This window comes from Haliaeetus albicilla, chromosome 6 (assembly GCF_947461875.1).
Source record: "Haliaeetus albicilla chromosome 6, bHalAlb1.1, whole genome shotgun sequence".
NCBI lineage: Eukaryota > Metazoa > Chordata > Aves > Accipitriformes > Accipitridae > Haliaeetus > Haliaeetus albicilla.
Genome location: NC_091488.1, coordinates 41,099,004 through 41,110,339, shown reverse-complemented (window position 1 = coordinate 41,110,339; position 11,336 = coordinate 41,099,004). Strand labels below are relative to the sequence as shown.

The 11,336-nt window shown below is 40.8% G+C and overlaps 1 protein-coding gene across 1 annotated transcript in view; it reads left to right on the top strand.

Moving 5' to 3' along the window:
• Nucleotides 1-517: 517 nt before the first annotated feature.
• CFAP44 (cilia and flagella associated protein 44) overlaps nucleotides 518-11,336 on the top strand; it is a 47,033-nt gene continuing 36,214 nt past the window's right edge. The window contains exons 1-7 of the mRNA XM_069785772.1: nucleotides 518-598; nucleotides 5,968-6,057; nucleotides 6,804-6,896; nucleotides 7,702-7,873; nucleotides 8,918-9,080; nucleotides 10,089-10,191; nucleotides 10,514-10,730. Of these exons, the coding sequence (XP_069641873.1) occupies nucleotides 583-598; nucleotides 5,968-6,057; nucleotides 6,804-6,896; nucleotides 7,702-7,873; nucleotides 8,918-9,080; nucleotides 10,089-10,191; nucleotides 10,514-10,730 (854 nt within the window). The 5' untranslated portion in view covers nucleotides 518-582. The remainder of the gene's footprint in view (nucleotides 599-5,967; nucleotides 6,058-6,803; nucleotides 6,897-7,701; nucleotides 7,874-8,917; nucleotides 9,081-10,088; nucleotides 10,192-10,513; nucleotides 10,731-11,336) is intronic.

Below are 11,336 nucleotides of genomic sequence, written 5' to 3'. Positions count from 1 at the left end.
GGCGGCAGGTACGCCTCCCCGCCTCGGCACCTGCACCCTCCGCCGCAAAGCCGGGCAAAATACTTCAGAAACCAGCCCGCCAGCTTCAGAAACTGCTTTTAAGAACAATAAATATATATATAACGTGTGCACACAGGTGTATGTGAAGATACGGACACAGGGGCGAAGTTTCGCCCGAGCTCTGCCGTCTGGAGAAAGACGCCGTAACGGACGGGAGCGCTCGCTTCGTCTTGCGGGCAGAAAGTTTGGGGAATTAACCTCGTTTTCCCGCTGAGTTTTGAAAAGACCGCAACGGTGGCCAAAAGGGACGTTCCTTTAAAAAAAAACAACCAACGAACAAACCAAACCGCGCCCACCATCCCCTCTAATTGATGGCGGAGCCGGAGCTGTGGTGTGTCCCCTCAGCTCCAGCCGTTACACGGGGTAACGGCCGCCCGCAGGTGCCGGCCCCCCCCGGCCCGCCACCGCCTGACGGACACGCCCCGCGAGTCGGCGCACGCGCACGCCGCCGCCTCGTCGCTACGGCTCCCTGAGCGCTCTGCGCGCCGCGGGACCGGTTGCCTGGAAACCGGTAACGCCGCCATGGAGGCGGCCCCAGGTACGGGGTGGTGGGGAGGAGGGTCGGGGCCCGCTCCGGTCCCATACGGGCTCACATCGCCCCTCGGGGCAGGCTCCCGCGTGTCCCCGCGTCCCACGAACCTGTCGTGTCCGCACCCCGCCGGTAGCCCCCCCGCTCCTCATGCACCCGCCGCTGCCCACTGCCGGGCTTCGTCTCCCCGGGTCCCCTCTCTGGCACCCTCCCCTCAGGGGCTCCCCCCCTGCTCTCCCTGAGGAGCTCCAGGTGTCCCTTGCCCGCCCCTTTGCCATCCCCCGCAAAACAGCCTGTCACGGGCGCTTCTGCCTGGCCGTGGCCTTTCGCTGGTGTCCAGGTGGAAGGTGGCCTTGGAAGAGCGCTGGGCCCGCACCTCTGTGCGAAGCCGGCGCCATCACCTTTGCATGCTGAAGTCTGTGTGGGACCAGTCTTCCTACACAGAGGCTTTTGGAAAAGAAAAGCCTTTATTCTCATGTAGGTGCTTAGCTTCGGAAAAGTGAAACAGGAATGAATGTTCTTCAGCTGAGACAGACCATCCCGTACTTCATTTGAAATGTGGGACTTGCTGGTTTTGCTTTACCGTGTGCGAGGCAGTTAGTTTTATTACCTGTTGCATTTGTGGCACTGCTCTCATGTTAATTTTTATGATTTTCCTTTATACTGTAAGTTAATAAGTAACTGTGGTGATGTCACCTGTTCCTGTTTCTGCTTACTAAAAGCCTGGTAACCTTTATCCACAAAGCAGACTTTCAGAGACTTGAAACGTTTGCTTACATGAGACAGAGCTAGGGCATCTGGATCATGCAGAGGACTACTTTAGTTGTAAGGTTGGAAATTAGAGTTAGGTTTTATTTCTCCTAATTTTATAGGAAAATATTTTGAATGTGTGCAATATAGCAATAGTGAGGTTCTAAGCAGGGGTCTCCTGTCCACTTCTTTTCTCTTTCTGATGGGAGGGGGGAAAAGAGACAATGGGGCTATGATAAAGGTGATGTGTCTAGATCCTGCTTTGTAGCTTTATCCTTGCTGTTGCTGTCTCTGACTAGTAAATATTTTATATACTTAACCTTAACTGCTGTGAGAATTGATATCTTATGTTATTCTCCTTGCTCTCAAGTCTTCTAGCTATTGTAAGAGAGATCGCAATATTTTCTAGTACAAAAAAATGTCTTCCTTGGGATTTTGGGTTGATTGCCTAAAACTGAATTTATTACTAACTTTGTAGTAATGCTGACTGATAATGATACACAGGCAGCATTGGGTAGCTATGCCTGATTTACACTTGGATATTTTTCTTTGTGTATATAAGCACTAAAAGATTTTAAATTTTTTTGTATGAAAGTAAGTTTTGCAGAACTACTGCTTGCATGTGTTGTGCTCAGCAGCTGCCCAGTAAATTGCTGTTGTACTCTGATGTGGTCTGATGGCTAAAAGGAATGCTGAGAGAGTTGTTCAATGGTGTGCTGTTTTTCATAAAGAAATGGAAGACTTTCAGAAAAAACTGCTAAGGGGACTGTATCTGAAGATGAGTTAAACAAGCAGGACTTGGCAGGTGGGAAGAAATTGGACACATCCAAAGCAGAGCTAGACTTGAAGAAGATGCCTCAGCCTGGAACAGATGATTAGTATGTAATTCCTCGTGGCAGACACCCCTCATGATAGCCAAATGTTGCAGTCATTATTTTAGGCCAGTGTTACCCCCAGGCCAGAAAGATAGCAGAGTGGAAGGCTCATAGTACAGTGCTAAGAGGAGTCAGGATTGGAAGCAATAAAGCAAAAGAAAGTTCTGGGACAAACCATGAGTTCCTTCACATGGAATGAAGACAAGTAAAGGAATAACGCACAAGACAATCTTTTTTTGCAAAGCCCACTAGTGGCCAAAGCTTTTCTACAAAAATTTGCACATTTTGTAGTGAACCAAAAAATGAAATCCTGAAGGAGTAGCACAGTGTAGGGATGACTTTTTAATCTCTTGCTTATTACTTGTACTAATAGCACTGAAGTTATGTTCTGCAGTAATAGTTCCCTATTTCTATATATCCTGAACTAGTGGACAAAACTGATTATCACTTTTCTGTAGATGTAAAAGCTGAGGTGAGATAGGTGATGTCTTTGAAGCACTGTCACACAATTAATGGTGGGGCAGAGACAGGTTGAAATAATAACTACTAGATATGTTCAGTTTCTAAAGTAAAACTGCAGACCACATTTTGATCATTATTTAATTTGATCCATTTTATGCAGTTGAAGTATCATCATGGGATTTATGAAGGCAAGCACTGCATTTATGAAGCTTACACATTTAAACACCTTTTTTTCTGGAAAGAGGAAAAATGTAGGATGACAAGATACAAAGCAAGTGGTGTCATCTCAGTGAATTTATTTACGTGTTACCAAATAAACACCCGTTTGATTTAATTATCCTGTATTTTGAATAAATGAGACAATTGCCTGAGATGAGAAATCTCTTAATGTCCAAATTCACTGACAATTTTTGAGAAGCTCCTATATACAAGGATTCTGTGTGGCAGTAGAATTGCCAAGAAACATCGTAGTTTTGAACTAACTGAAAGAATATACCCGAATGAACATATTTCTCCATTCTGAGGTGTCGTGGTTTAACCCCAGTGGGCAACTAGCTGGCATGCAGCTGCTTACTCACTCCCCCCACCCAGTGGGATGAGAGAGAGAATCAGGGGAAAAAAAAAAAAAAAAAGAAGTAAAATTCATGGGTTGAGTTGGCCCTGGCCAACTGCCTCCAGTTTATACACTGGGCATGACATCATACGGTATGGAATATCCCTTTGGCCAGTCTGGGTCAGCTGTCCTGGCTGTGTCCCCTCCCAACTTCTTGTGCCCCTCCAGCCTTCTTGCTGGCTGGGCATGAGAAGCTGAAAAATCCTTGACTTAGTCTAAACATTACTTGGCAAAAACTGAAAACATCAGTGTGTTATCAACATTCTTTTCATACTGAACCCAAAACATAGCACTGTACCAGCTACTAGAAAGAAAATTAACTCTATCCCAGCTGAAACCAGGACATGGGGTAAGCTGTGGCTTTTGAGAACATAGCTAAGAGAAAGACAATTTGAAAGAAAATGGAGCTTAGCTGAAATTCATAGCTTATAGCACTGGCCACTAAAACAAAGAAAACATGAATTCGCTCCTGAGTGAGTTCTTAGAAAGCTAAGTAATGGAACTGATGTGGATCTGTGTAGTGTTTCAGGTCTGTATCTTGAATTACTAGGACTAGGGAAAAAAACCTAATACTTTCCTGGTTAGGCATAGTGTATAATTAGTGTTGGCAAAAATGTCTGGTTGCCAGCTTGGTTTTTCTCCCTACTTCACACCAGTTCTACTTGCCACTATCTCAGTTTTCAGTATCAAAAGCCTTAATTCTAGCTTATTTAGGAAAACTGTCTCAAAAAACCAGGAAAACAAAATCAGCAGAGAGAGATGCATACCTTTGTCACAGTGAACCTACACAAAAGTTTTCTGGATCAGTCAACCCATGAAACTCAGAATCTGCAACCAAAGTAGATGTGTCCCCTCCTTTGAGCCTCCTCAGAGTCTTTAAATTCAAAATTTGTTTTGGCACAGTGCTTGAACTCCATCACGGTAATATGCACAGTGAACATTGCAATAGCTTTCTTTAACTAGAACCCAGATATCAACGCAGGCGGAAATGTTCATACCCTCTTTCAGCCTAAAGCATTTTCCAGATAGGAATTAATTTATAATGAAAACTATGATAGTCTTAATTTTTAGAAGATAAATGATTGCTAATTAGTTACAATAATTTGAAATTTTATAGCACTTTTCTCTATGGATATCAAAACACTTTGCTAAGATGGGTAAGTATTATTATCTCATTTTTCACAAGAGATAGCTGAGACAGCCAGAGGTGAAATGGCTGATACAAATTGTACACCATTACTGGGTTTGGAATTAGAATTCAGGTCTCTGAACACTCCACTATATGTTTATGCAACTAGTCTGTAACTATTTCTTCAACTTCAGTGATATCAGTTCTGTTACCCCATTAAAAACTCATGAATTTCATTTAAATATATTGAGATCTATTGCAATTGTTTTCTTTTGATTTGTTTTCTGAACATAAAACTTTCTGTATATCTATTTTCAAGTTTTCTCAGCATTCCTGAGGGGTAAAAGCTCATTTTAGTTCTTAAATGAAATTATGAGGAAAGTCAGACTCTGGCAGAGACTCAGAACCTTTGGATGAAGATCAAGTAGGGCAGGTTGACTATATAATGACATGAATGACATATCTACAAAATTTCTTTTCCCTCACTGTCCTTCTGGTGGATGGCATTATGTTTGGACACTTAGCCTTTCCTGAAATACCTGAAAAGTCTGAAATGCCTTAAAAGATCTTTTACCAAATAGATTTGGACCCAAAGCCAGAAACAGGAAATGCATTTTTAGGGACTTTTTCTTGGTATCAAAGTCAGGCTTACACAGAAAAAGAGACTCGTTTCATCCTGCCTATGTTTGTTATTCTGAACGTTTAGGTTTCTTTACATTTAACTTGTGAATTTTCTGATTTCTGATAGTATTTTATAGATGTAGTATTTGTATAAAATTGCTCCAATGTTCTTTTTAAAGTGTTTTATTTGGAAATGGAGAGCATGTTCGAAATCAAAAGGCAGAACAAATTTAGAATAAGAGCAATGCTCGTGCTTTTTTGCTTCTTTCAGAGATGTTCATATAAATGATCAATGTGTTTGTTTTTACATGAAGAAATTTGGATCTTTCCCACTCCAGAGGACAATGGTAACTAATGAAATTGCAGCACTCTGAAAATGATAGTCTGAAAGCTGAAAAATTGCTGGGGGGTCTTAGTTAAGCTGTTTATTTAATTTTTTTTTATTGTGTTAATTTTATTAATTCACTTTCCATGAATATAGAATATTTTGAAGAAAGTCCTTTTTTCCTTAAAGATTAATCTCTCCTGCTTCTCCATTCAAGATATTAGATGGTCTCAGAATGTCTGTCTCCTGATATTTTTGTGAAGTCCACCAGAAAGCAGGAGGAATAGCCTTGTTGTCTCAAAAACAAATTTCCCCCCGTATATTAAAGAGAAGCCCAAAACATGTAAATTTGTCTTCAGTTTCCCTTGTTACACAATATTTAGACTTTCTATAGCAATGTACACAGAGCCCAGAGTCCTAAAACGTGAACCAATGAATTCACCCTACAAATTAGGACATATGTTTGGGTTATCCATATTTGGAGTGTACAAGCAGAACAGAAATATTATCTCTGGGAATCTCAAAGCATCTGAGAGGAAATGAAAATGGTCTAAATGGCAGATGAAGGCAAAAATACTAAAAGTTCATTTTCACCACCATCAGGTAAAGAGGACATGTCATCTTTTCCCAAGGAACAGGAGGGAGCTGATGAGAAGCCAGCAGAAAGTGCGCAGGCAGATCACCCTGGTGTCCGTGAGTATTTCCCACTGTTATATAGCGATTTCAATACTGAACCTACAGTAGCTTCTGGCTTCTCCCACCACTCACCCCTTCCTTACTAGTACGTGTTCATCTTCAGTTGCTGCTCTTGGTGTTGCCAAATTTCATTTTGACTCTGGTCAAAGATGACCCCTTCCAGTGAAGTTCTGGGCTGACCACTGTGTCTGTAGTACCCGCTGTCCCTGAGCCCACAGTCTCTCCCCTGGAAATTTTTGCTGCTTAGACTTGTCTCTGTAGCTAGTACTGCAATCCGTTAACTCCACCAGTCTCTTTCAGTCACGGACCTGTATTTCTCTTTTTAATGCCATTTTTATCTTGAAATGCCTGCCCAGTGTCTGTTTCAGATTTTCTGCATGTCATCTAACACACTAGATCTAGGTAGCATGGATAACAAAATCTGCTAGTGAGTCTCCTGTGGAACTTTGGAAGGATTTTTGATGCTTATATTGGCGCATTACTTTCAACGCTTGTTTGATCTTCCCATTATACCTTTTTCCTATTATAGGATGTGTTTTTTTCCTTCCCCTAAGTTTTAAAATACAGTTTTTTGAAAGCAAACTTCCCTCTACAGTTAATGCTAAACAGCAGGAAGTCCACTGCTGGGCAGAAGGGATTTTTTTTACTACTACAGAACTATGTATTTATTTAACATGGCATGTATGAGCAAAGTAGTCAAAGGAATTCATACCTAAGAGAGTAATCCCAATTGTCCTTTGCAGAAGAAAGCAAAACTAGCCTTCCAAAGGAATCACCAACTGCAGGAGAACAGGAGGAAGAAGTGGAGCAAGTGGAATCAGACACTGAGAGCGTTGGTGAGTACTGCTTTCCAATGAGGAGATGTTGGTATGACCTTAAAAATGCCAATACTTTCTAGTTTTCATTTTTTCACTGTTATTGTTATGAACAGCATCTCGGACCAGTGCCATCAAGTTACAGTTATTGAGTTTCTCTGCTCCGTTTCAGTTGGCTTCCCTTGTGTACTTCATTTTGCTCTTTCCCATGGCTGGTCTCTGCCCCCTTTGGTTGTTTTTCATAGAACACCTAGGAGAGAAAAAAATCAAGACAGGGTGAAAGGCTTACAAAATAGGTAAGGGGGATTTGATCTGAGGTATCAAACTGAAAAGTACTTTTAACAAGTGCTTATGACTAGTTGGAAGTCAAGTTGACAGTATTCTGTGTTGCAGTCCAGTGAAGAACTACACTGAGTCACACATTAGCAGTATGCCTTTTTGAGGACAATGGTGTCTTATGGTGGTCTGTTGTATGTGTGTTTACTAACTGTTTTGTATAATGATGTGCATTCAATAGCTACTGAAAAGAGACACTTAAAACTTTATTTGGTTTTTAAAGCTGAGACCTAAATACCAAGAAAAGCTGAACTGAACTACTTTCATAGGTCTTGAGTTTTAAAATCAATGTTTTTAAAACACTCTCAAAATCTTTCTTCTTTAAATTCTTCCATTTTCAATATTCACAGTAAAGTTTTTAAAAGCCTGAGGGAGTGCTTGTTACAGGCTGTTACTCTGTTGAAGGAGGCAAGTCATGTGTGAATGCTTCTGGAGCCTAAAATTTATGGTGAATATAAATTTCCTTTATGTTCCCACTTCTGAGATGCAGAAGGTGATTTGGAAGAGCAAGATAATAGTGAAGGACCATTGGAGGCACATAAAAGGCCTGAGAAGGTAGAAAAGAAAATCTCAGAAACTTTCTTCTATAACTATGAAGATATATATTCATGTCCATTTGTCACTGAAGGCTCTGGGATACCAATTAACCTTCTTACTCTTAAGTATCCTTTCTGTTGAAGCTGTGCAAATTTAAAGCTAAGGATATTTAATATATGTTCTTAAGATTGTACTTGTCTAATTTGGAGTAGACTATGTGGCATTAGTGGGATACCTTTGGTTGAGACACAGATAAGAATCCTCACCCATTATGGTTCTGGGTGAATTTAATCTTAAATGTTGTCTTGACCTCATAAACGTTTCTTACTCAGGATAATTCTTACTGTTATAAGTATTCTTGTAGAACTGGATCATGGCCAAGTTAATGTGACCAGGCAGAAGACTAGCATAAGAATATCCCCTGCAAAGCTCTCCCTTTCTGTGTAGCCACACTGGTGTTCCCCAAGAAGCTGAGGGGAGGGCAGGAGACGAGCAGCTGCGTACCTCATACTTCCTCACAGAACTGCTAAGGGAGAAGTTGGGAAGAAACCAGGTTGATTTTTAGTCTGGTGCTCAGAAGATCTAAACTGGTAGAATGAAGGAAGTGATGCCCATCAATTAAGAGCTCCAATAAGTCCTTTGCTAGATATGGTCAAGTAGGATATATGTGACTTTCAGAAGTGCTGATGGTTTTCTCTGCAGACACAATCAAGTTGCTGTTGAAGACTGGATTTTCCTTTCTCTACATCTGCCTGTAAACATTTAAGAAGTGAGCTTGAGCACTTCCTTGGTTTGATCTCTTGTCTGTAGAACAGTTCCTAGTAATCTGATGCATATCTCCTACATTTTGTTTAATAAAAGAACACGGATAGAATATGAATTCCTTGCAGCCCTAAAGGATCCGGCAGAGGCAAGAGGTGTGCCCTGTAGTGGAGATGAAAGGATGGAATATGAACTTCAGAAGGTCTTCACTTGTGCCTTCCCCTCAGTTATAGAGGGTTGGTATATTTTACCTTCACTGTATACTGAACAAAATTGTCTCCTACCATCAGGCTTTTAGTCACCAGATCAGTATTCCCATTTCAGTTTCGGTTTAAGTGTTTCTATCCATTTAGTAAACTTTTCTAGAAAGCCAGTGTCAAATCTTTTCCTTATTGAACTGTTCTCAGATATTCTTTTGGATATGACTGCACCAGAAGTGTAAACCTGCTGCTGATGGATAGCCAAACACTGATGTATATAGCAGGCAACCAAGTGGTGCTCCTGGACCTGAAAACTAAATCTCAAAGTTATCTCCGGAGCAGCAGTGGTGGTGGAATTGGGTTTATCACGGTATGGCTTTTGTTTCATGTTTTAGGATGTCATTCACTTTCTAGAAGTGAAACATTCACTTGGTTGCCTGATGGGAGATTTCTACAGCTTCACATGATATGCATGTATCATATTGATTAGGGGGATGCATGGACCATGCAGCGTGGGCTGCTCAGCCTGTCAATGTAATTGTCTGAGGACAAATGTCTGCATACCTAAGTCCCATGCTCAGGTACCTTAAAGGACTGACAGATGCCAGATGGGATTAATTTTTAGAATTTTTAGAACTTTTAGAATTACATTCTTATTTTGGCTCATATAAACTTTTTTTTTTTTTGAACACTCATCTCTCCTAGTCACAACTGATATTAGTATAGTGTTTTGCCTGCAGTTAAAATTTAGAAAATCAAAATCAAGTTCCTAGATAAATGAAAAGAAAAAGTATCTGGTTTCATTCTAGTAAGCTCCTACCAAGAGCTTGGACTCACAAATGCTTCCTCTGGATTTGAAGCACCTTACCCTGTGAAGGGCTCTGCCATCTCTCGTTTGTATTCCACATGAGTAAGGCTTTCAGAATACCAGCCTCAGACTGGTTTGCTCCATTGTAAGCAGCCTTTTCTGGTGAATCATGGTACATCTTTATGTCTTCAGAACTATGTCATTCAGGATGGCTTTTCTGCAGCTGTCTGCTGAAGTAGGTGGCTGCTGATAAAAATGCTGTTCATGGAAAGATCAGCTAGTGGGTTGGGTGAGATAGGAATAGTAAAAGAATGCGTGATAAAGCAAATTATTTCACAGTTTGTCATGGTTCCGCATTATATATGCAATATACCATTTTGTGTGCATAGTAGCTTCATTCTGCTACTGGGCAATAGATTGGCAGTTGTTCAGAATAAATGCACAGAAAAATGCAACCTAGTATTTATGGCAATATCTTCTGACTAATGAGTAAATGGAATAACTCAATAACTAGCAGGATAGAGACAAAGGAGTCATTTCAGCATGTAACAGGATTTTTGCTTTTTCAAGGCACACCCTACTAAGCAGTACTTTGCAGTAGGAGAAAAAGGAAAGAAGCCAAACCTCATCATCTACGATTATCCTTCACTGAGGCCCTACAGAATACTGCGAGGTAGTGTAAAAAGTTCTATTTTCATTTTACACAAATGGGCCAGTGTTTATAGATCCCAGCAGATGGAGTAGTGGGTCACTTTAGAAGTTTAGAAGGAAATATAACCTTTTGGTTCTTCAAAGCAAAATAGAAAACACCAGTTCCAAGCTTTTTCATTATTGCATGGGAGGAAACCTTTATTTAGTAGAAATAGCCAACTGAGAGCTATTACCTAGTGAAAAAAATAATTGCAGTGAAAGTTGAGCTCCTTCTAAGTAGATTTTCCTATTGTTTCTTCCTCTTTTCTGTGTGTGTGTGTATTGAGGCTTGTGTGTTTCTTCAGGTGGAACAGAGGAAGCCTATATTTTTGGTGATTTCAACGATGCTGGCACTTTGCTGGCCAGTGTTGGGAGCAGCCCTGACTACATGCTGACTATCTGGGACTGGAAACAAGAAAAGGTTATGTTGAGGTCAAAAGCTTTTTCACAGGATGTTTACAAGGTCACATTTTCTGCTGATAATGAAGAGCAACTAACTACATCTGGAGCAGGACACATCAAGTAGGTTTACTGATTAGGATTAATACATATCACCTCTAAGGTCATAATATGTAGAAGATGACTAACAGGAATGTATCATTAGCAAAAATGGACCAACGAGGAATGCTATTTTACCTGGCCATTACAATTACAAAAATGAGAAAGTTCAAGTCCTTCAGCTAGTCAGCCAAGTCTTTTAACACCTTTGCTGTGCAAAAAGGATGATGCTTAATGTTGAATGTCGGTACCACTGGCTCCATTCTTGTAATTTCAATAAGCACCGGGGAGAATTAATAAAAAATATTTACATATACATGTCTTCTAGCTGGTAACATAGCATATATGCCTCCTGTGCCTTGTGGGCTTTCTACCTTTGATTTCTTGAACTCATCTGCTGTCTGGGCAGCCATTAGAACTGGTTGCCAAGTCATGGATCAGAAACCCTCTGATACCACCAAAAGCCTGCAAGGAAGCCTTAAAAAAGATATGCTTCCATCACTCCCTTCTCTGGTAAGTTCATGGATCCTTTTGTAACAAAAAAAATAAACCACAACTTTAAGCTCTTTGGGACAGGGATTAGCTTTGTGTTCTGTATTTATCCAGTGTTCAATGTTAATAGAGCAGAGA